The following is a 25,060-nucleotide window of genomic DNA, read 5'->3' on the forward strand; positions in this document are numbered from 1 at the left end:
ATTGTAGCCTACACATCTTTATTCTGCTGCCTTTATTCAGGGTAAAGAATGGGTCATTTTTGTTGAGTTTACCTTTTACAGAATCCGAAGGACTAAATATGTGACTGGCTTCTAAAAACTCTGCTTGAATTTACTAATCCTGCCCAGAACTGTGGACTGTACAGCCTACAAAATCACGTTGTCCTCAGCAAAAGTCTCTAATGCCCTTTCTTAACATCTGTAAATAGAGAAGAAACATATTTACTGATACGGAAAGTTGTGTTTAATGCTGAGTATTTTTCAGAGGTTCATTTAGTTTGATGCATATTGTTTGTTTGTTTTTTCCTGCCTGAAGACCTAAAAAAAAAAAAAGAAGCCAAATTCTATTTTAACATGATGATGTCGAGCACTTTTTTTATTTGTATATGTGTGTGTATGTGTGTTTGAGCACTGATCTCTAGATTTCGGTGGCATCTCAGTGTTGTGATTTCATTGCCAATGTAAAAGGTTCTGGTGTTGCCCATTCATTTCTGGAGACAGAATTCAACTTAAATAAAGTGCTTCCATTTGAAAGCGAATATTGACCTTGTAACAATGAAAGGAAAGTCATCCGCATATTTAAATAAACATTTAATTCCAGAAATCTAGTTCACTGGACCCTTTTGATCTTCCAGGGAAGAAGAAAAATGGTTTTGTTCCTTTTCTTTCCCAATAAAAAAGGCGCTGCCTCTTTGCCGGGGCCTCTCTGATTTGTCGAGGCATTATATCCATTGCTCTCCAGTGACCGTTCTGTCTTGCCACAAACATTTCCAGTGGAGAAAGGGAATTTAGCTGTGACTTATTGTTTCAGCCAGACATCAATTTTATAGCCTGAAACTCCCCTAAGCTGCTCTCCTACTCCTCAGCGTTCACCTTGCCTGGGAATGGATGTTGTAGTCATATCTAGCTGTAAAATTTTCAGCGGAGAAGCGGAAACAGCCTGTTCCAGGCAGTGTTTGTGGCTAGCTGCTGTATTCACAAGAATGATGACATCCTTACTCACGGCGCTTGGCTTTTGGTTCTGTTTCTCATACCAGAATTTGCAGGTGTTTGGAGTATTGATGTGGCTCTGCCCGGTACCTTTGGGTGGCTGTCCTACGCAGCCAGTTCCCAGCAGGTCACTTTGAGACCCAATTTTATCAAAGTTTTACCTTTCCAGAAGCTGGCACTGAACGTTAAAAAGGTGGTGGTGGTGGTGGGGGGGGTTATTTTTTTTAAATTTGGTTATTCGAGGGGGAAAAAAAAAGCATCGTTCTGGTTGGAGTTGTTGGTGCACTTGGGTAAGGCAGGTATTCTTTGTTTGTTGTCAATTTTTTGTTTTATTTTAAAACTTTCCTACTTCAGAAGGAGGACACAGGAACTGGAAGCTCGGGGAAAATACTCCCTCCAACACAGAATTGTGCCTTGTGGTGCCCATAGTGAGTGCTTTGGTTTAACTGGAAGGTTTGGCAGATGGTTTTGATCCTAATTCCTTATAAACTGAAATTAAGTCTTGTGACCCTAGCAAATAATGCATTTGTATGTGCATGCAGGAACAGACAGAGGTACAAAATACAGTACTGTTTCCCTTCACTGAATAATCTGAAAGCCAGATACATTTCTGTAAGGCTGGATAAGGATATTTATAATTCTGTTTTAATGTGCAAGGGGTGGTCAATAGTGGATGGATGGGGCTCCAAAGAAATCTTCTGCCAGGTGCTGTGGGTACTGTGCATGTACTTTGCTGGAGCTGGCTGCCTTTATTTTCCTTTAGAAGAGAAACAAAAAACATCTTTAGAAGATTGCATTTTAAATGTCTGAAGCTCACCACAGCCCCGGAGAGATCTGAAATGAGAGCCGAGGTGCTGCTTTGTTTCTCAGCCCATGCTGGTGCTTTCCAGCATTTGCACATTACAGCTGCCTCCTGTTTGAGCTCTTTCTGCCCAGGTTTGGGGAAAGGTGGTTCATCGGAGGGGATGGGAACCTGGCTCCCTGGCCAGCACCTGGATGGGGAATCATGAAAAAAATGTAAGGGATGCAGCTGAACACAGCAGTTGGTGGGTGTCTGTGCAGAGAACTGAGACAGTCTCTCCCTGCAGATATTTTTCTGGCCACCGAGCTTGGGGGAGGGAACAGCAGCCAGACAGCAATGGGGGGAAAAGGGCACAGAGCTCACAAGGGCATGGTTTAGGACTCAGACAACTTGTGAAGTTCCTTTGGCAACTTTAGTCTTGCTTTTATGTCTTTTGTCCAGCATTAACAGCACAAAGAAACTGTGGCTGGACCAAATCTCCCTTCCTCTTTTTTAAGAGAGAAACAGCTTATGCCAAAGAGGAAGCGATCCTGGACTGGCGGATGGGGAGTTCCCTCGGCTCCCTCAAATGCTGCGGTAGGAAAGCAGGGGCTCTGTAAATCAGGGCATCAGGGAAATAGAGAGAAATGGGCAGGTAATTAAAGTGTAACACAACTTTCTCACTCTGGGAAGCAGCACCTCCTCCACCCTCTGCTTGGTCGTGGGGCTGAAGTGGTGTGCCAGATTCATGGAATCTGTGTGGTGCCGTGTTGCACAGTGCTGCTCTGCTGACACTCTGGCCTTGCAATTAAGCTCTAGATTGACCTAAAAAGGCTTCCCTGTCCTTGAGAACATTAATCTAAGAATCTCTTCTTCCTCTCTCTAGCTGAGCCAAAAAGTTGACTAGCTTCTGGACAGCTTCTTCATCACCTGTTAGCCCAGATCATTGGAAATAGCCTCATCTAGGAACCGTGAGGATTTGCAGTTGTGCAGCTCATAGTAGGTGATACTTCTACTTGAAGCAGTTATATAGAGATCTAAGATCAGATCGTTGTTTTGTTTAACAGTTTCAGTTGTTCTTTGTCAGCACTTACTAACAACACTTATTAAAACCGGGCAGAGAGATAATGTGCTTCATGCCTTTGCATTTTTGAGGGAAACAACGAACAGCAGGGAGTGTCAGTCTGGCGCTTTCATTTTTATCTTAAGCGGTATTATTAGCATTGCGAACTTGAAATAGAAACAGCACAACCAAATGAGTGAGTGAAGGCAGGAAACTGAAGCCAAGGTGAGCAGTAACTAGGAGAATAATAAAATGAGCTTTACATACACCAGGTATGTTGCTGGACACGTCCCAAAATACAGAATGCTATTTACTTTGGTCATTCTGGAGGGTGGAGAGGTGCCACTGGCACCACCGTGGTACAGAATAAGGCTGTGACCAGGTCAGCAAGAGGTCACGAAGATAAGCTGTGGGGTGAAGCTCCAGTACGTTGGCCCTGCATCACCGAAGGAAGAGCTATTGATTTCTCCTTTACAGGGATGGAGGTGTGACACGTGCACTGTAAGGTAAGGGTGTGTGCAGGTCACTGCAGGGTACTTAACATCTCTGTATCACAGCCTCAGCTGCCTCAAAACTGTGTCTGTAAGGCTGTAGTCTAAGCATGAGTAGGCAACAGAGCAGCAGCTCATGTAAAACAAAGTCCCCAGTACTTGCAGAAGACTGGGGAAGGAAGCAAATAATCTAACTAGCGAGGCTAGCTCCATCAGTCCAATGCAGGAACAGTTCTTTCCTCTTTTTACAATGAGCAAGAGACTTGATAAAATAGAGGGAAAAGGAAGTGATTTGCAAAAAGAGCTGATACAGCTCAGCCGTAACATTTGGCTGACATTGACAATGGGTCACAGAGCTAGCTGCAGTGAGAGGTGCTCAGAAAATACCCCAGACACCTACTATGAGAGGCAGAGAACAGCAACAATGAGGTCAGCTTTCCAATGAAATATAGATGCAGAACTAAGCTTTTGAGTGTTTTAATGGGTAGAGAATAACAAAAAGTACCACTCTGGTTTTGCCAGTGCAGTGCTCGAGCCATTTGTCTAGACACTATATAATCACCCCTAGGGGAGGTAGTTTGTTAACGTCTCCTGGAATGCTACAAACTGTTCTGCAGTTGCTGAGGTTACGGGGTTTGTTTGCTAGATGCAAGTTTTGACGGTCGACTTCAAGTTGCTAGAGAACGAGCTGCGTGTCCTTATTAACCCAGCTCCAGCTCTGCTTCTTCACACAGTCCGAGTTTCAGCTAATGCGGTAGCATTTGCCAAGCTGGCAGCGAGCCGCCCGCCTCTTCCAGCCCCGCACCCCTGGGGGCAGTGTTCCTATCACCTACCTCTTTTAGCAACCTCGTTGCTCACAAGGGCAGAACTTGCCAGCCTGTTAGTTAGCGTTTCCTGGCACGCGGTGGCAATGCTGCTGTCTGCATCGTGCCCACGAGCAAAGCTATGCACACGAGTGTGATTAGAGAAGAGGTTTGGATCAGTAATGAAATCCTCAGCCACCCAAGGCTGACAGAAAACCACACAGGCTCTAAGGACAGCTTCGTGGAACTTCAGCCTCTCCCCTTGTGTGTTACTTCCATCACACTGATGGTCACAGATAGCACCTGCTTCCTGGACAACACGGGCTTTCTGAGACACAGGCAGCTGAAACCCAGCAAATGAAGCAACGTGAACAGGAAATCTTCGTAAACAGAGGCTGCAAGGGGAGGGTGCAAGTGCAGTATGATTTCATGGACTGGGCTACTGCTGCTGCTCAGATAGATCTGTTATTGCGAGGCCTCCTGGCAGCAAGAAACTTGTTTTTTTTTTTTTCTGTGTTTTTTTCATTAACACTGTAGGTGCCATGGAAACTGTCAGACCCTCTGGCCCTGCAGGCAGCAGTCATGCAACTCGTTGAATGCACATATATTTATTGTAACACATTTTTAGCACAGAATTTAACACTTAAGCACGGGAGTGTTATTACAATCTGTACAGCATCCTCCGAACAGCACAGACAACACAGACATGCAGCCCTACAGGCTCTGCAGCAGCTTCAAAGAAGGCTGCAGTGGCTAACAAAGCTTAAAACAAAGAAATCCCAACAGTGGCTCATTCTTTGACCTCCCCTTGGGCCTGGCTGGATATATACAAGCATCCAATAAACAGGATAGTAAAACTAACATGCTGAACCATTTACAGACACTCTTTTTAAAGAAGAATTTGCTGTTGGCAGCAAACATTTGGTCTAAAAAATCTGAAGGCCACATTTTTCTAACTCTCCTCTCCTACACGCTTTTCCACCTTTTATCTGCGAGTCAAAGAGCAGCCTTCCTCTTACCCCCTCCCTTTCTTTCTCTTTTCACGTGGGGAGCTCAGAGCCCCAGACCACCGCGGGGTGGCCAGACTTGGTGCTGTGGAATCATGCAGGTTCCAGCACCACGATGAGCACGCGCTTCGTGTCCTCAGCCCAAGAAAGGTCAGCTCTGCCTTGCCAGCTCTGCCTCACTCCGATTCCACTAAAGCTCACTGAAACATTTGCACAGGCGTACAAGGTTATACTAGTGCCTCGCTGGCTTAGATGAAGGAAGAACTTTTGGAAATAGCCTTGCTAAGAAAAGTAGTGTTTAGCCTCTTGTCTTTGTGCCTCTCTGTTGGCTGTTATCAGATACTCTATGGCTGCATTAGCGGCAGTAGATTAAGGAGCTAGTTATTTCTGTTCGTTAAATGAGCCACTGTATACACAAGTAACATCTGCATTGAGAAGCTAGAATGACCTCAGCACACAGGTGGGGGCTTGTTTGCAGAAAGCAGCTCGTTCCTAAAAAGCTGCTTCAACAGCCTGGACCTGCTCAACCAGGCACCTTCCCCAGCGCTCAATTACTGCCCCAGCCAAGGCTGACCCATCTGAATAGGCCCTGTGCAAACACATGGGCTCCTCCTCCTCCCTCACACACCCTTTGCTTCTCAGGACAGCCGTGGAGACAGGTCTAGGCTTACAGCAGGGTCCTTCTCAGAACACAGACCAAGCTTATGAACCAGCCCAGGAGCCCTAAAGCCTGCAGCAGAGCAGTCCTGTATCCTGCTCCAAGGAAATCTAACCATCAAACAGCTTTATGATGAAGCTGCTCACATCCCAACCCTATGGGTTTAATACCTGGAAGGCTGCATCCCATATCTACAGAGCTGCCAGGAGCTTTAGAGGAAACAGTACAGCGGGAAGCCAGTGTGCAGGAGAACTTGTCTTCCAGCTTTGTTCTCTGAAAACATGCTGAACACATGACATCAGATACAAGGAGAAGAAAAGTCTACCAGGATGGTGAAGGTGCGACTTTAGGGCTTGGGGGAGAAAGAAACAGCTTATTTCAAAATTTCTGAGTTGCAACTGAAGTTGCAGGAATTAGATAAAGAGCAAAACTAGGAAGTTGTGACAGCTGTGCACCATCAGCACAAAACTACAAGGAGACCTTGTGGCTTTAGTTAACTTCAAATAAACAGGTTTCTCTAGTTGCAACATTGCTCACTGGAAACATAAATAACATTTCATTTTGTCTTTACACATTTGGGTTAAAAAGGAAAGTGCCAAAAGCAAAACCTGCAAAGGAGCAGAGAGATTCAGTTTGCTCGGGGCAAGCTGGGAGTGCTGATTTCTTGTAAGCAAACAAAAGGGAGAGGGCTCAGGTCAAAACAGATCCTAGTGACGTTTAGCTGCAGTCTCACCACCATTTTTTTCCCCACTGGGGCTGCAAAGCTGAGTTACAGAGAAATGATTTCTCCCGGTCTTTCCCAGCACTACCCCTATATTCAAAGCCCCGTGAAAGGATGGCAGAGGAAACCTGCCTTCCCCAGCAGTGGTGGTGGGAGCTGCACACACCTCGAGTACCAGTTAAAGGAAGCGTTTTGACTCCTCAGGGTTCCCCAGCCATCCATCCCCACGCAGACATATTTGTGCCGTACCTTCCCTGCCCCCTCCTGCACAGATCACACAGCCCGGGTCTCTGCTTCGATCTTCTGCTCCCCGTGTAGGTTTTCCAGTTCTTGGACCTGGGCCACGTTCTGTCTGATAGCAATCTCTGGCCCCCCTCCATACAGTGTGCTTAAATAAATCCATGTCTCCTCGGAAATCTGCCCATAATCAGCACCTGAAAAGGACAGCAGACATGCAGATAAGCAGACATGCAGCCATCGGACAGAAAGGACACGAACTCTGTCCTAACTGAAACCAGGACATACATCACAGCACAGAGGACATCTTCCCAAAAGCAAGGCACACCTGGTGCCTGCAGCTGCACTGTCCAAGTCACCCAAAGCCCACGCCCGGTGGCAGCCCTGCACCAGAGCTGCAGCAGCAGCAGCCGTCTCCTCCAGCCCTCTGCAGTGCCACCTGCTGCTGGAAGCCACCGAGGCTCCACTGCAGTTCAGCTGACAGTTTTGGAACCCACTGCAGTCACTTCTTCCTGGCCTCAAAGGGAACTGAGCAGCAGCAGGCCACAACAGCAGGGCCTGCCTGCCCACCTCTCTCGTGCCCAGCAGTGAATGAGCTCTGGCAGCCCAAGGGGCCTACAGAAATGCACTCAGACACACCAGTCCCAGGCAGCTCCACTGCTTCAGAGAGACTAAAAACACTCCTCTAAGCTGTCCTAAGAGGGACAAAAAGTGGTCAAAACACAAAGCAGGGATAGCAGAGACCTTTGCTACTGAAGTTTACAAAGGAGGAGGAGAACAGAAGCAGTTGCTTTGAGAGAAAACCAAGATACAAATGCAATCTTCATCTGCTTGGCAGGAAAACTCAGCAGTCCAATGAGGACAGCATAATCAGTGCTGTTTCACAAGCTGGACCACAGCAGATGTTGAGTAAAGACAAGGCAAGAGCAACACAAGATCACAGATACAACATGAGGAAAGGGAAATGATGGAAAGGATCTGGGGACAGCAACACCAGGAGATGGAGGACAGCGGGATTTGCTCTAACAGGTCACATCAGCGAGCTGGTCATGCAGGAGCTGCCAATGGAGAAGCGAGACGGCTCACTCAGGGCTGTCAGCACAGGGATGTGCAGAGAACTGTGTTCCTCTACAACACCATCTTGTTCTGTTCCTGCTTCATTACAGACAGACCCAGGGGAATACTCTCCCTCAAGCACTACGAGATGGCAAGGACATGCCTTACCCTGCTTAACTTGCACGTGGCCACCTGCTTTTGTGAGTGCAATCTTGCTGTTGTCAATTGGTCCAGGAGGTTCTGTAAGAGAAGAATCAACACGTTTAAAACCATTCTGCATTCCTTGTTGCCACCCAATTCAGCTTATTTCCCATGCTAGTTCTCTTGTTATTTCTGCCCTGCCCTGGGGGCCCTGCAGGCAGTCTGGGTGGCTGGACTCCTCGCAGCCCCAAGTCGTTCCTGTCAGGTACAGCGCTCACCGAGGAGGCACACCGAGCATCCACACTTCTTGCCATTCTACCTCTCACCACCACCAGTCTCCAGAGGTCTCTGGCTCCTTACCATTATCTTTTCCTTTGACAAAGGCTTCCCACTCACGGAACCACTGCATGCTGATACAGTAGATGACACTTGGAGACTCCTCTGCCTGGAAAGCCTTGTTCAGCTGAGAGAGCAGAGAAATGCAGGAAAGATTTAGTCACTGCTGAGATCCGGAGGAGCCCCTTCCATTAACTGTCAGGCAGCCTTTCCACTCTTCAGAACTACCCTTTGTAATTCCACCACCTTCTTTGCAACCTGTTCCTGCTAACTAGAGCAGGCAAGAGACTAGGATGGCTTCAAGCTTTACATCTCTGCACAGTCACACACAGCATTATTGTATTGCAGCTGCCCCCATGGTGTTAGCTATGCAGAACCCCAGGATGAGTCTCCTGACCATGTTCTAGATCACGTTTGAAAAATGAGGGTGACAGTTTTCCACTGACTGCCTGTGACAGATCTCCATTTCCCACCTCAACCTTTTGCCATTACCTCCAGATCCTTCCCATACAAACCTTGATGAAGGTGTCGATTTCAATTCTCCTGCGTTTGGCAAGCGCTTCGATCTCCACTTGGCAAATGGAGCACACGTATAGATGGTTCACGGCAGGGCCGCCCCCAAACCTGAGCACAGGAAGAGAGGGAGAGGAATGCAGAACTGCAGGAAAATCTAATAAAACAAAATACATTGGGACAAATAACAAAATGGTAATGTTTACCTGTTGTAGAGATACTCCCACACGTTCTGGGGCAGAATCAGAACCAGGTCGTCAATGTAATGGTATTTATTAGGAGGGATGCCTGTGAAAGAAAGGCAAGGAGGAGAATTAACCAGGGAACTTGTTATTGCTGGATAGACACAAATAGCAAAAAGAGAGATCTTCCTTGCTGAAAACTCCCTGATTCCAGAATCTGCTTCCTCTGGTAACAGAAGATCCTAAAGAGTTTATTGATTTTGAAAGTTCCTCAATTCACTGCCTCAATTTCAAATCAAGTGCTTCATTTCCAATTGGAGATACACAAGCACAAGGGCTCACAAGCATGACGGATGTAAGAGAACAGTAAAACGTGGTATCAGCTCCCTTCATCAGCGTGTGCTCCATTGTCCAAACACTGAAGGACAACCTTGCTGATAGGGTAACACAAAACAACATTGTCTTATGTGCTTTCTACAGGTTTGTTTTTAAAAACAAGTAGGGAACTGAACGCTGTTGTTTCCCAGCACTAGCCATTCCTCCAGTCCTCTGATCAGCAGGACAATGGGGTAATTTTCTCATCTCTCCCTGAGCGGGCGGGAGCTTCTGCAAATGAAGCAGATCCTACTGAAGCACGCACTATAACAGATCTACAGATGAAGCTTTTTTTCTGCATTTGTTACTGAACCAGGAAGCAAAAAAGCATAGCTGAAAGTTGTTTTTCCCAGGTTCAGCAGCACCGCCTTACCTCCATGAGAGCACAGAAAGGTGTGATTGGTGATGGGACCAGGCTCAGCAAAGGTGTTGAATTTGTTGAGCCATTCTCGAGAAATGTAGAACTGGAGTAAACTGTGCTCCTTCATGCTGGCAAGGGACACGACTTTCTGACGCTCTCGCACAGCCTCTTCACTGCTTTTCCTTAAGGAGGGAAAGAAAGAGAAAATGAAGCAATTCCTGAATTAGTTTTCTACCAATATTTCTAAGTATTCTGCAGCCATGAAGTGACTGCTGCGTCTGGGGCGCTGCTCACCTGTAGAACAAGACGTAGGCTTCTGCATTCTGCACCACGGTCTCATGGACTTCGGTGACATACTGGTCATCAAACTCGTACCACTGGCCATTGATCACGTTCTGACAGTAGGCTATGTAATGCCCACCTGCATCAAAAAGAAATACAACACAGCTGAGATTCGGAGTGCAGGTGGAACTCAGGCCTGGGGTAAGGTCAGCAGCACAACAGGATTAGCTGCTAGCAGAAACAGGAGAGAGAACAAAATAATAATAGTAATAATAATTCCTGTTCAGGCAGCTTTGCAGGAGCAGGGCAGTCTGTCACTGTCACCGTGGTTTCCCTTCCTGGGAAAGGGCCTCTAGGCCAACCCATGGGTGAGGCCACAGCAGCTGCAGAGAATCTGTCAGACGCTGTCGAGTTCACTTTTCAAAGGGCAGAGGCTGAGCAAGGCTGGGAAATGGAGGCGCAGGCCTCACACTGCACTTTATCCCAGAAGAGGGATAGCAGAACACACTCTGCCTTGCTCATACTCGTCTCGTTCCCGTTCACCTCTGCCGTATACTCCCAGGAAGGAGGACTTACTGCCTGCTGTGCCGTGATGGCAGATAACTGACAGCAGGTCGTAGGTGGTGATCTGGGAGACACACTCCTTGGCTAGGAAAGGTCGCAGGTCCAGCCCTTCCAAGGGGAAGGAGACGTGACTGTTGATCTTGAAGGAATACATCACCTCATGCCGGAACCGTTTCAAGTGGATGCAGAGAATCTAAAAGACCAAAGACAGGGAACAACAAAGTGCAGTTTTGCTGTGGGTATTCTGATCCAACAGCGTATCTCTGGGCATCTGATCTTTGCAATGCTTTTTTTCCTTTCAGCCACAAATCCTGCTGGCTCATCAGCTTAAAATGGGAAAGTCTCTTCTGGTCCTACATACAGGATTTTGCCACCATAACTGATACTTCAGTTCTACATCCAGCCTTACCTCCTCAAACAGCAGCTGCTGAAAGAAAAGTAAGAAACAAAGTGCTCTTACTCACCTCTGGTAGCCGGAGGACTTTGCAGTACTTTACTCCATTCCTCAATCTGAGGGAGAGAGAAACTAGCTGTGAGAAAACTCTCAAGCAAAGGGATGCCAAAAGGCAAGGCAATTGTCTGGCTGCATCTTGCTCACTTAGAAATCCAAGACAAATGCTGACTTGCAGCAGCAACAAATTCAGGCTTTTGCAACATCCCTCCCAAAGGAGGCACAACACGAGCAGTTTGTCACGCCTCTTCTTTCTAATGCAGTAACTCCATTACTGCCAAGCCATGTCCCTGTCCATACCCTTCTTCCTTTCTTTCCCCCACCTGCAGCCAGCACTTCTGCCTGCAGTCAGTGACTTCTCAACACTCAGTATAAGAAACTCAGTATAAGACAAGGCAGATTTTACATGACACTCAGCAGAAGAAATGTCAAGGCAAAGGGTATAACAAAATGTTTAACCGTAGGATAAAGAAACAAATTTCCAGAGGTATAATACATGGAAAGCAGACTTACTTTTTACACCGTTCACAACTGTACATGTTGTCCCCTGTAGACAAAGAGAAGAAAGTTGTTATGCAGTTACTCAGAGCACACAACTCTGATATGAATACATTTCCATCTCATGCAGAAAGATCACATTAAGTTGATCCTGAAACTCTTCTAAGGGTGAGAAGAGATCCAACTAACTATTTCCCTCAGTAAATACAGGCAAGAGAATGGAATCACCTAGGAGAAAAATTCACACAGAAGTGAATACAGCAAATTGCTTAAGTCCTCTAGGACTTAGGGAATGAATGGAGAAAGCAAACAATCTGAGAAGGCAAAGGATCCGTAGCACTTAAAGACAACAGCCATGTCTGCTCCTTGCTAAGAACAGTCTCATCCGCATTCAAAATGAACAAGCAGCACCCTTGAGAGCATGGGAAAACTCATTTCTGCTCAGAGAAGCTGAACTGTCAAGTATTGGTAGTGTCAGATCCTAAGTGAAATACTGCAGCATGCCTTCCAGACTTAATCCGCCCCCCAAATGCATGTGAAACACGCTGCAGTTTTTCTTATTTCTGGCTGTCAGACCCCACCAAAGCTAACTCACCTTTCAACTCATCCGCTGCAAAAAAGGCAGCAAGACAATCCTCCAGCGTCACAACAGGACCCCAAAACCAGCTAGGGATACAGGACACCACAAATCTGCAGAGGAGAGGAGATCAAGAGAAAGAGTTACATGTACAGCAGTTGGACACTTTGGCTTGCAAAACCCCACGTGGACGGGCGTTCTTCTTGCTGTACATCCTAAGCTCATCACACACCCCCATGGCACAGGGAAAGCACGATTTCTCCCAGCTGATAACCCGATTCTAATTGCTCAAACTGGAAGCGATTTGGAGAACTACACTGCTAATTCATTTGCTCTGGAGGGCAAGACAGAGCTAAAGGCAGAACTGAGGGATTATCATTTGCACACGAGATCTCAAGGTGAATGACAGAAGCAGAACAGCAGCTGCTGGCTTACGTGAAAAGGCCAAAACAGACCCGTGAGGTACCACACACCATCCTTGTCCAGGGAACGGTTACAACTGGCATTTCTGCTGTAAGCTCCACTGCCTAGGGACAGCTGCCTTCCAGCCACTGCAGGACAAACCCCAGAAGAAAGAGGTCCCACACAGGGAACACACCTCCGGATATACTCCATGATGAAAGCAATCCAGCCTTGTGAGGCATAGTTGTCCCCGCATGCCCCTGTCTTAGCTGGCACATTTTGGTAGATGGCAGAGTGCAGCTTGGCCAAGTCCTCCTTCCCTGGGATTGGGAGTGACAGGTCCTGGAATGTCTCCACTGTTGTAGAAACCTGGAAATATCCAAGAGGAAGAGTTCTGGGTTTCCTGTGCATGTAACGGAGCTGCGACCTGACTTTCATCATCACAGCTTGGATTTTGTCTGGGCTAGAAACCTGGCCTGGCACTAAGAGCAGCTCTCTCTGGCTAATTATCGAATTGCTGTCAGCAGGAAGACTTCCGTCATGTTTGTGGCACTGGAATCTGTTTTCTGATGTGAATGTGATATTGCTAGACCAACTAAGTGACACAGATAAACAGACCACTACGGAGGCAGACAATTTCTTGGCACAGCAGGTCTCTCACACCTCCTCCACCACCCACCTCTCAACATTTTAGCTGGCCTCCAAAATGCATCCCACAGTATTTGGCAATAGGAGCTCCATTTCCAAAGAAGAGCTCTACGAGCTAGAAGACTGCTCTTGGACTGACAGCTACCAGGAGACTCACTCTGTCACAGGTGAGGCACTGCACCAGGCTGAGAATGGAGCCATCGAAGATGTCCGAAATCACACTGCGATAACGAAGTTCTTTCTTCTTTTTCCCAGAAGCCTGCATCTGGGCTGAAAGAGAGACAGACCATCACGTAGTAGCTCTTTCCCAGTCTCTGGTCTCATGCAGAGTCACACAGACACGCAATAACACAGGACAAGAACTGATTGATCCCGTGTGTTTTGCTCTAAGCTTTACACTTGACTTCCTGTCCCCCTCACCTGTCCGTGTATTTTGTCCCTTTTTTCCCCTCTAACATTTACCAGGTGTTCACCAGGTGTCTTGTGCTGGGGAAGACTGCACAGCAGGGACTGGCCAAGCACAGAGTTCTGGTTAATCACAAACCTCCTTCCCTATGCACATAGGCATGGAGACAGAGCACTTTTCATCAGGCCAGAACATCTGCGGCTGTGCTGACCTCAGCCAAGGGGCTGGGGCACGGTTTTGGACAGAACAGTATTATTGAACAGCTGTAGGGACAGTGGTATAAGCACATGCCATTGTGTTTGCTGGCTACGCAATGCTGAGATTTTGTTCTGCAATTTGCTTGGGACAAAGAGGACAGTTGGACACAACAGAAACCAGGCTCTGAACTGTAACAATGCTCCCGGCACCAGACTGACATTTGCAGCTTAATTCTATTACTGTGAGCCCAAGACATCTAGGAGCCCAGAAGCTCTCTCTCAGTAAAACATCATCTGACACTTCCTGGACCCACGCGCTGTGACGTGCGAGCCTGGCAGACAAACGTTTACACACGCTTCCCTAAAAGGACGGGGCTCGTGCCTAGGACTTCATAGCTTTAATTTTTTAAACACAGCATGCAGACATAGACATGGAAATCATTTCATGCCCCAGTATGAGCATACTAGAACATCCGTTGTACCCAGACAGTTACCTGTGGGTTTCCTGTAGTCTTTGCCTGGTAGGATTTTATAAAGCACTGATATTCCAGCACTTCTTACAACTGCTAACCAAGGATCATGAAATCTTTCTTTCCTCTTTGAACCCCTCCTCCTCCACATGCTCCCCTTTGCCTCCCAGCATAACCCGACCCCTTTGCCCTACCTTTCTTGAGGACGTAGGAAGGTCCGAGCCTGGCAGGACTGGAGCGAGGAGGACTGCTAGAGAGCTTGGAGTGCATTTCGTGATGGACAGGACTGCAGGGGCGTGAGGAGCAGCGCACATAGGCATCGTTATCAGGTTCTGTTTGGGAAAAAGGGGAGGCAGAAGAGCACTGGTGAAAACCTGTTACGAAAATCAACTCTGTTAGAGTCAGTGTCAGCCCAGCTCTGTGTTCCAGCACAGAACCTTTCTCAGCACTCACAGTTCAGATGTTATGGATTGTCTTACTTGCATGGGTTGGCAGATACAGCTCTCAGTGCACTTATAAGAGTGCATACAGAGCTATACTGAACAGCTAATAATTATATATATAGAAAAAAAAAATTGCTATTTTTTCACACTTGTGACTAATTAGGTTTTACAGCTTGCTCCTGTATCCCTAATCCACATAAACAACATTGCCTTCAGTGCCAGTTGGCAGAATAAGACTCTTACATAAAGAAGTGTTGAAAGATCGGATATGTTCAGTTCGGGGTGACTCCACACCTACATCTTAACAGCTGCTCTTTTCCCTAACACACCAAAAGGCACAAACTGTGCATCGCCCTCTTCTCTCAAGTCTGTAGTCCAACATTAATGAATATTTTCTTCCATGTCTTTTTTCCACAGCCAACATTTCCCCAAGCCCGCCTATCAGATAAAGCAATGTATATACATCAAAACTTGTTCTTAAGTTAGGAAAATGCACAAATGCTGCATCTGCAGGCTTGGCAGAGGTAGCTATTGCTGCCTCAGGATGTAGGCTTCGCTCAGCTCCATAAGCACTTCAGCCTGACTAAGCACCTCCCTGGCTCACTTAGGTTTTCTTACAGAAGCAAGCGTGCACTAAGGCAGAAGTACTGCCAGAGACGCTGCAGAGAGTCTTGGATGTCAAATTTTTTGAAACCCACAGAAGGAACACACACATCATGTGCTGTGTGCCACTGCACTACACCACCACCCACGTAGGACAACACCACATCTCAAAAAACACCGTGACTGGAAGAAGTTTATACCTGGTGTCCTGCATGGGCTGGCAGGACGGGGAGCTGGAAGCATCTCGGGTGAGGCTCTGCCATCCACTGGCATCATAGTAGTGTCCACATCTGCATCCTCGTCCACCTGCTCCGAGTTGCTGCGCCGATGGCCACAGGAGAACTTTCTGTCCTTCATCCTCTCTTTCTCGGAGATCCCTCTCCCCGCTTCATCCTGGATCAACAACTCTGTCTCTGCCAGGGAGCTGCTGCCCACGCTCCCTGCGGTCCGGCTTTGACCATCTCCTTCACCCCTGTCACTGCTCGAGTCACAGGAGAGGAACTCGTCTTCTGAAGGACTTCGGTCACCCTCTCGCTTGTCATCCTGGTCACTGGTATCCAAATCTCTCGTCTCTGCAACGATCGGTTCCTTCAGTTCCTCGTGAAGCTGGTCCATCAGGCAGCGCAGGAACTCCTGAGTGTCCTGAAAAGCAGCAGTATTTCCATGTTAGCATCCATCCAGAAATCGGGCAAACAAGGGGCACAAAACAGATACAGCTCCATTCACAGCCTCTTTCAATGCTGCCCACGAGTTATCCAGCTCCGTAACACACGGAGACCCTCCTAAAGCAGAGAGTTGGAGTTGTATTTTTACCTGAACATCTTCAGCTGAAAAACACAGAGGAAAACTAGAGAGCAGCTGCAACATGCAAACCACAATCTTATTTGTCAGGGTTTTACCACTGATAAGAAGCAAGAGACCAGGAGAAAGCTGAGGAAGGCAGCAGGCCATAGAAAACAGACTCCTAACCACAAAACAATTTTCATGAACACTGATGTCTGCTTACAGGAATCCCTCTCAGAGAGGGCAGATTAAAATCTTTAATAAATAGGGAATGGAACCAGAAACCAAAGACTATACAGTCAAGGTGCAAGCTCCTAAATTTGCAATGCATGGTAAAAGAAGTGATACATTGCCTTCAAAGGAACTGCTGAAAGCAACTTGGTATTTTGACAATTCCAGAAAGTTAATTATGATGTTTCTGTTATTTTAAAGAAGCTTGGCTTTCAGCCTGCCCTGTCTTCCTTTCAACTCTATCTCATAACAGCTAAGTTTTCCAATCCAATATACTTCACATCAAAGATAAATATAGAAATTCTTTCATTAATCATTATTTTTATCCTCTGTTTTGACTTGCTGTCAGAATCACAGTTTAGATATACTGTCTACTGTCATTTTCTTTTGTAAATTTTCAAATCAAACCTAGTTTGATGTTTACATTTTATTCTAAAGAATAAACACTGGAGACCACGATAAATACTTCAAAGAAGAAGATACTATCTTTCAAATGAGATTTAGTCGGCTGTAATTCCCCAGAAAAAGAATATAGATCATCAGTATTTTTAGCTTCTCAGTACAGATTAATCCAGATTTCTCAGCTATAATATGAATAAACAATACCCAACTTATATAGCACGTATCAATAGATCTCAAAGCCCTTTATAGAGGAGGTCACCATCATAATTTTAGAGGTGATAAAGCTGACACAGGAAGATGCACTGACTTGGAACCAGCAAGCCAGAGGCAGAGCCTAGAAGAGAACCCATTCTCCTGAATCCCACCCAAGTGCTCCATCAGATCACTAATATTGACACAAGACAGGCGTGACACCTGAGCTCAAGCTCTTCTCTCTATTCACAAGCACCACCATTGCAGGAAGGAAAAAAAAAAATCACCATCTTTGTAATAATGGCATGTTTGTGTTGAGGCCCCACCTGCTGTGCATAGCCTCGGAACATGGGGTTGACGAGTTTAATTCCATGAGATAGACTGCTTGGAACAACATAACTCGGGCTGTTTAAATATGGAGAAAAAAAGAAGTTAGTTTGCTTATCAGGCCTGGAGCCAGTTTGTGTAATAAGCAACAGAACAGGGTGTGGTCGCTAGTTAAAGAGGACAAAAAATAATTATGCACCTGCAAATCCTGGTCTTAGTTCCTCTATTAGCTGGGTGACATACAAATCAAGAGAAGAAAAACATCTTAGTCATTTCAGCCTATCCTTCCAGAGAGAATCGTCCCCAGAGCACATTTAAATTTAAAGCTCTGTCCACACTTTGAATTGTCTCAAGTGATTCTCTCTATAGCAGGGTTTTGCAGTTAGTTACTCAGTTTCCTTTTGCAGCAGCACCTCTGTCTCAAAATCTGGGTGGGCTGGCCAGGGACCAGTAAACGAGGTAAGTCAAAACAAATACTAAATTGATATTTTTCTGCTTCAAAGTCTGCAGCCTGGTACATAAAGTTACAGTTCACTTTTGCTCTGCATCTTGCTTATCCCTTGTTAAAATCTAACCTGAAACAAACATCAGACCAGGAATCCAAATGGTATTGCATTTTTTCCCCTCAATCAATTACAGTTGCACAGAGCAGACGTTTACATTTCAGCAGAGCTGCATTATTTTCCACTGTGCTTTGAACTAGTCTAGAAGGTGATCCACTAGCAAACGCTTCCCAAAAAGCCACCTGCATTTTCCACTCTCTTTGGTAAAATCTCAGTGTCAGCTCTGTACCACTTTCTCCATCCAAATCATCATTCCCTCTGCTAATCAAGAGCAGTGCCTTCAAGTGCTGGTCAGTCCATGCAACAGACTCAGAAATAGCCAACAGAGTTCCATTATCCCACCATTTTTTCCTTCTCTGCCAACAGAAAGGGTTTTTTTATATATACCTTTTCTTTTAAAAGTTATTAAGAATGTATTATTTTGATCACTGACAACAAAATGCACCAGAAGCAGCATGTAGGATCTCCTAAATAAGGGGAAATCCATGCATACCTGTCTATGCAGGGTTTGACTGCCCTAGAAGGTGCCTTTATCACTGAAGATCCCACTTCTTTTTGCTGATGCTGTATTTCAGAACCAACATATACATGAAAACTGTCCATGTTAGATTAGGGAGCGACCACTCACCGTTTCTTATGCCAAACCTCAGACACCAGCTTCTGGTAACTTTTGCACAGTGCTGGTTTCTTATCTGTGCGGACCAGTCCACCACATTCCAGAAAAAACTGTGTGAGAGGTGGGCTACCAGGAAAAAACAAAGAATTCAGCACATAGAGACTTCTCTTTTGCCTCTATATAAGATCAATCAAAACTTGAATGCATGTCTTTTTAAAAACATGCATAGGATACTGCTTTTAAATCAAGGGAAGAATTGATTTCAGATGCAGACTTAGTTTCTAACTTAAATAGAAAAAGCTGATGCAAATCTGTACCAGCTATAGAGAAGAGATCCTGAAACTAGTTTTCAGCAGGATGGCTACCAAATATTTTAGGATAGGAGTTGTTACAATGATATCACCGGGGAGAACAGAAAGAGGTGACATTCTTTCCCATGTGATAAATACATTTCTTTCACAATGGAAAGAAGATTTACTTCCATTATTCATCTATACACAAGCCACGAGTTCACTCATTTCCTACTTTAAAACTTCTATTTTCACTCATTTTCCTACGGTAAAACTTCTGTTTTCCTAAACACTAAATTTTTCATACTCCTTTTCATATTCCTTTTTCTGCACCTAGCCTGGCTGATTTCTCTTTGCATGACTCACAAAGGACTCAGATCAGAGGTGCCACTTTTGATATTTAGTGTAGTCTAGGAAAGACTCAACTGAAAGGCCCTAATGCCTACCAGTTAGAGAGAGCCTGAAGTGCTGCATTCATGTAGCAGGAGTTCCCAAGATTTTTCATTCCAGTAAGGCCTAAAGCACAAACAAGAGAAGCATGAAACTTTCCAGAAGTGCTGCTTTCTACATTCCTTCCCAAAGGAGAGGGAATCTGGCCCTTGCTAGGGAGGCTCTGCACTCTGCTCCTATTGCAGAGTTACCCTCACAGCCCTTTCATCAACTCGCTGCAGCGTTACCTCTTGGTTTCAAATCATCATCCTCGGATTCGGATTCGCCTTCATCAGCCACTGCAATTGGAACAGCCTTCAAAGGGTGAGCAGGCAATGGAGAATCCTAGATTAAAGACAGAAAAATAAGCATCAGCGAGAGTACTACTTCAGAAGATGAGTTACGAGAGATATCATCTTATATGTAAATCTAGCCAGCCTTTAGAAAAGCACATTTGGGAGAGAAGAACCAGTTGTGCTGTCTGTCCTTCTCAGTAATGCACACAGGAAATAGAAATGATACAATTATTGCTTCCAGTGTGCATGATGAAAGAGGCATCGGGAATACGCAGCAGTGTCACAAGTACATGTGTTTCCAGTCTGACAGCTAAAATTTTGATAGGCTATGCAATGAAAATTAAGATGTCATAGCTGCTGTCATTCCTCCCAGAAACAGATGCCCCACAGAAGAGGCTAGGAAAGGTTAGAAAAAAATCAAAATGGATATTGAATTCATTTGCAAGTTGTCTTGTGGGGAGATTCTGTAAGATAAAGCTATTGGAATATGCCTACAGTTTGCCACCTTCAGTGAAAGAGTTATCACAACAATAGCCTGGACAATAGTGGAAATTTCTTGGCTAATTTTGCAAGGGGTAAACAAAAATCCTGTTAAGCATTCAACCCTGCCGTGCTGTGTCACAGACCCACCGGTTCAGTGAACTTCACTGGCGGTGACTGCGGGTGCGCGGCCAGCCGCTGGTCCAGGAACACCTCCTTCTCACAGGCGTAACACCAGACCCGGAAAGTGGTCAGATTCACTGTCAGGTTGTGCTTTTTGGCCTAGAAATTGAAAGATGAAAGAACGATTTGACAGCTGGCTCAAACTGAAGCACATGACCACCAGATTACCGCAGAAGAGGATTAGGTTAATGGGAAAAATCCAACTCTCTCTGTTTTAAGGTGGGCAGCAGAGAAAAGCTCACCTGTGCGTGAAGCGTGCTGTGGTCAGCAAAGGACTCTCCACAACCAACATAAGAACAACCGAGCTGGTGAGAGAAAGAGCAAAAGTACAGTGGCACACCAAATTAAACCCTTCACAAAACAGTCTGCAACCCCAGTCCTACCAGCAGCTGCAACTTCAGAACAGATCTTGCCATTTGTCTAGCCTTTCTCTTTTTCCAGGGCCCAGAATAAGACAGAAATTTGGAATTGCTGAATTTAAGAAAAGAAAACCTGAAAACCTGCAAACCCTACATGGGTTTGCACCCGTGTAACCTCCCCATTCCAAGGCAACTGCTCCAACAGGCAGCTCATTTGCCAAATCTCCAAGCATCTGGGCATTCCAGTGTAAAAATAAACTGCCCCTGCCCACCCTCGTGCCCTTTGTCATTCCTTTCTGCCTCACTGCCCTGAGCACCTGCCCTCTCTTCCAAGGTCTCACAGTTGCAGCCTCCCTTCACAGCTGCCAGCAGAGGCAGTCGATGCTGGGAATGATATTCATTCCTACTGGGGCTATTCGGGGGGAAATCACCTATGAGAAGCAAACTGTTAAATCTGAGTGTATTTTGACAGTATTAGCTTTTAATCTAGGCAGACTTTTTCTTGGAATCCATCAAAAAACAGTGCATATTTCTACTGCGAAGCACCCTCTTCTTCTTTTTTCTTTTTTTCTGGTCAAATATATCTTCTTTTTATATTTTTATTTAGATTTATATTGAAGAAAAGTCCCACCATATCATGCACGCGAATAGCAAGCCATTTTTACCTGAAGACAAGCCCAGAGATTTGGTCCCACAGCTCCACATGACTGGCAGGTTCCCTGCATATTCATGATAAAAGAAGGTTTGTTTGCTTGTTTGTTTGTTTAAAGTAATCTAGTCCTTCAGGATTGGGAAACTTCTCAGTGAGATAGGCCTCCCCAGCCTGCAGCTCACAGTATTTCATTTCTTAAACCCATGCTTCTGATTAAATATACAATTTGCAGTGCCTTAGGTAGGTGACACATTTGAGCAGGATGCAGTGTCAGTGAGAAATACACCAGATGGGACTGACAGGGGCTTATTTTATGGGACATGTGCAAGGTACTCTTCTCTACAGAGACAGGCAGCATTTTCTTTGAAAAGCAAATATGCAAGAGCATGCACAATAGCAAAAAGGGAAAGGACTGACAATCAGAACACCCTGTACCTTGGATTTGAGCAGCAGATCATCCCTGGTCACCTCTCCTATGGAATCCAGGTGAGGACAGATGTCTCTTGTATCCCCCATTCTCACCTGTGGGAGGGTGTTTTCCTAGGACAGGAAAGGATAGCTGTACTCAGTCATGTGTCAGAATTGCTCTCACAGGCTGCAAGAAGAGAAATTAGCTTGTTTTGTATATTGGAGGTTAAAATATTCATCTTTAAGGTTCAATGAGACCAAAACAAATCTAAATCTGGACCCACTGACATTAGCTAGCACAGTTCTGACCCCCTGCAGAGTGGCTGTGTTACGATATTGTAGGTAAGTGAGCAAGGGAATGGGGTGTGGAGGAAACACATGAACAAAGCTAATAATGTGTGTAACGTGGAATGTGTTCAGAAATGTAGGAGGGTGCTCAGCACGCAGGGACAGCAGCAGGAGCACAGCTGCTGCTTTGGTTTCAGATAAGCTATCAAGCTGAGGGATGATTTGCTATAGCTGGTAAAATCACACCACAAAATGAAAGCAGTGGTACAGTGAGCCACTGACCACCCTCATCTTAATCTCAGGCTCCCAGACTGATCAAGTAGCATCTCTGAATGATGTGGGGGCCTAAAACAACAAATAAAAACTGCCCTTACTTCACACACACCTTGCCTACATACCTTAACTGGGCTTACATGCCATGAATACACTACTCCATTAACCTGACTAGGCTGATAAACTCCACTTTTCCCCCTAGAAAATGGGTTTTATGTTCTAGCTCAGCAGGTAGGGTGGGAAAACAAATGTGGTGATTCCTCTTGCCAAACAAACACGCAGCACGAAGAGATACAAATCTACGTAGCTTGTTTGCATGAAACTCAGATTAAAAGCAAAAGGGTGCTGCAGCCCAAGACAAGTACTTAGCATACGGTGTCTGGGGGCCTCGAGGTGCCCATACTGTGCTGATTTGGATCTAACATTTAGTCCCTTATCACGCTACTTTATCAAATGTTAAAAATACGATGATTGTTTTAATGAAGCTGTGCAAGAGGGAATAAGACTTATAAGATCTGTAACTGATAACAAGTCTTCAGCCTCTGAGGAGTTTAGTATTTAATATAGGTTTTTAACGAGTCACAAAACTCTCAAAGACTGTACGAAATGTAACACCCTGTTCCACCCATCTCATTCATCCAAGCGCTGCAAGCACAGAGGATTTCAGAGCTGCGTGCTTCCGAGCACAATAAACACTTTCATGGTGGTCCACGGGCACATTAAGGACTTGAAACATGTCTCAGAAACATGCAGCTACAAAAAGAAGATGAAAAGGGCTTGTGTTTCTTAAGCATAGAGCAAGTAACCTGACTTGTGACTGTTTAAAAAAAAAAGATAAGTAATATTAACAACACAACCCAGGATCCAAAATATTGCTGTTGGCTGGACACAAAGCAGACATGAAAAGCTTACATCATTACCAAAAAAATTAAAAATTTGGATGAACTTAAAGTTAACAACGGTTGCTACTCTGTGTTCTTTTCACATTTTGAAGACATTTGAAAGAATTTCCAGTGCAGGTCTAAATCACTAACAGTACAGAGAAAAAAAAAAAAAAAAGAGGTAAACAAATAAGCCATTTCAGCATCATTTATCCTGGGAGCTGAAAAGCTTGCCTAGCACCTTGCCTTGGCAGAAGACAAACCCCAAGGATAATTTTGTAACAGTGTTTTTGCAACACTCTTTGGAACTGAACTGGAAGAGCAATGCAAAACTGGAGGGGGAAGGAATAATACTGACATCCTACAAACAGCTGTGGTTGGAACCAGGATCACAGCAACCTGCGAATTGATGCTTAACAAACAACCGAGTAACGTCACGCAGCTTCACAGACAGGCAGAGCAGTGCCTCGTAACAGACACTGATTTCACAGACAAGTGACAAGACCGCTGTATCTGTGGCTAACACAGAAAACTGGGACGCTTTCAGACTCACAGATCCTTCTACAAAACCGACTCCTTTTAGTATCAGTGCCATTTTTGCTATTTCGCCTTCCCTGGTTTCTTATCCCTTTCCCAAAAGAGGTTTCCCAGAAAACCAAATGAACAAAATACTGCTTTAAAACGAACTCCAGACCCCCTGATCTCCAGCAGTTTAAGCTAACTGGGGACTGCTTTTGGAACTCGCTATGTTAAGCACAGTCTTGTGGATGGTTTTACTGCATTCCACGGGACCACCCCTCCATCCCAAATTAAAACCGTGCCTTTCAGCTTTCCAGCACCGGGATGCCGAGCTTCCCACCTACACTTTCCTTTCCTTTCCTAAATAAAAGAGCAAAATCATCATTTTCTCCTCTCAGCCCTGACCGAACGCATCAGAAAGGTTCGAGCTGTGGCTGTTCAGAGGAAAGTATTAAATCCCTGCCTCCCCACGGCTCTGCCCCAAGAGCTTTACCTGGCGCAAAGAGCTCTCAAACGCTGCTCAGGAAACTAGGAATTTAATAACAAAAGCACTGCCAGAAAGCTTCGCTTTGCTTGTCAGAACGTATTGAGCACAATGGGAAAAAAAGTTACCTTAAAACAAGTCCTCCAGCCTGTCTCTCTCCAGAAGCGCTGGGGAAGAACAGGACGTGAACATGTCAGAACAATTCCACGGCAACTGCAACCTACTTTCTCTCGCTTCAGTCGCTGCCAAAACCAGCGGCTCTGCCTGCGCGGCGACACGTTTCTCTTGTTATTTTCATTTCAAAACAACTGCTCGGGCTGGTACCGGAACGAAAGCCGGTTTTCAACAGTTCAGATTCAGAGCGCGCAGATTCGGAGAGGGAATAAATACAAATAAATAAACAAAGAAATAAAACCAAGCCTGGCACAAACCAAACCAAGCCCCGGCGCTGCTTTCATGAAGCGATCTCCAGATCTGCTCGCTCATCCCGCACAACCCAGGGCCACGACGGGAATTGCGAAGGGAATTAATGACTTACCGAAGGGAATTAATGACTTACCGAAGGGAATTAATGACTTACCCAACCGCTCTCTGGAGAAGGAGCCCGAACCCGGGGGCTCCTCAGCACGGCGCGGGCTCTGCTCCCCTCACGGGCCGGTCTCCACCGAGCCTCAGCCCCCGGGGGTCAGCACAGGCGGAGATTTGGGGCCCTGCCTGAAAACAAATATTGAACACTGAGGGCCTGGGGATCACCCCAGCTGTGCAGACACCCTCACAGCGGCCGGGGCTCGCCCCCCTTTTCCCCGGGGCTCCCCGAGGGGCTCCGCAGGCCCCTCCCGAGGCTTCCTCAGCCCAGCCCCGAGCCCCCGGGCCCCGCTGCTGAGGCCCCACGGGCGCCGTTGCGGCCTCTGCGCCTCGGGAGCGGGGCCTTGGGCCGGGACCCAGCCTCCGCCTCCCTCTCACCAACCTCTGGGGATCCCTGAAGGGCCCCAGGGGATCTCCGCGGCCGCAGCCCCCGCCCCGCCGCCGGGAAGGGAGCGGGAGGGCGGCGGGGGGAACGTTTGAGGGGGGGGGGAACCAAAGGAGCGGGGCCGCGGGGCGCGCCCGGAGCGGAGGGAGCGGGGCACGGC

The 25,060-nt window shown here is 46.2% G+C and overlaps 1 protein-coding gene across 5 annotated transcripts; it reads right to left on the bottom strand.

Annotated features, from left to right (window-relative positions):
* Positions 1-3: 3 nt before the first annotated feature.
* USP20 (ubiquitin specific peptidase 20) lies at positions 4-25,047 on the bottom strand. Of its 5 annotated transcripts, XM_068656468.1 has the most exons (27): positions 24,898-25,047; positions 24,511-24,640; positions 24,059-24,097; positions 21,513-21,617; positions 21,091-21,144; positions 20,309-20,371; positions 20,034-20,165; positions 19,356-19,452; positions 19,125-19,194; positions 18,401-18,514; positions 17,209-17,287; positions 15,475-15,916; positions 14,423-14,560; positions 13,313-13,425; positions 12,704-12,876; positions 12,124-12,218; positions 11,544-11,577; positions 11,044-11,089; positions 10,592-10,772; positions 10,028-10,154; positions 9,746-9,915; positions 9,022-9,103; positions 8,818-8,926; positions 8,327-8,429; positions 7,994-8,065; positions 6,782-6,966; positions 4-1,765 (listed from the first exon to the last, which is right to left on the bottom strand). In XM_068656468.1, the coding sequence occupies exons 4-26, from the start codon at positions 21,591-21,593 to the stop codon at positions 6,806-6,808; spliced, it is 2,736 nt and encodes a 911-aa protein (XP_068512569.1). In that variant the 5' UTR covers positions 21,594-21,617; positions 24,059-24,097; positions 24,511-24,640; positions 24,898-25,047; the 3' UTR covers positions 4-1,765; positions 6,782-6,805. The 5 variants fall into 5 exon arrangements, with proteins under 5 accessions (XP_068512569.1, XP_068512567.1, XP_068512568.1 ...); XM_068656466.1 differs by lacking the exon at positions 4-1,765 and having other exon boundaries at positions 4,739-6,966; XM_068656467.1 differs by lacking the exon at positions 4-1,765 and having other exon boundaries at positions 4,739-6,966; positions 24,059-24,247.
* Positions 25,048-25,060: the final 13 nt, after the last annotated feature.

Source organism: Anas acuta, chromosome 20 (genome assembly GCF_963932015.1).
Source record: "Anas acuta chromosome 20, bAnaAcu1.1, whole genome shotgun sequence".
In the NCBI taxonomy this organism is placed as follows: Eukaryota; Metazoa; Chordata; class Aves; order Anseriformes; family Anatidae; genus Anas; species Anas acuta.

Excerpts from the sequence above, each read along its gene's own strand:
- USP20 (XM_068656468.1), bottom strand. The coding sequence starts at position 21,593 with ATGGGGGATACAAGAGACATCTGTCCTCACCTGGATTCCATAGGAGAG. Across the intron at positions 11,578-12,123 it reads TGCAGCGGATGAGTTGAAAG|GGGACAACATGTACAGTTGT; the intron begins GTGAGTTAGCTT and ends CTTTGTCTACAG. Across the intron at positions 11,090-11,543 it reads AGTTGTGAACGGTGTAAAAA|ATTGAGGAATGGAGTAAAGT; the intron begins GTAAGTCTGCTT and ends TCTCTCCCTCAG.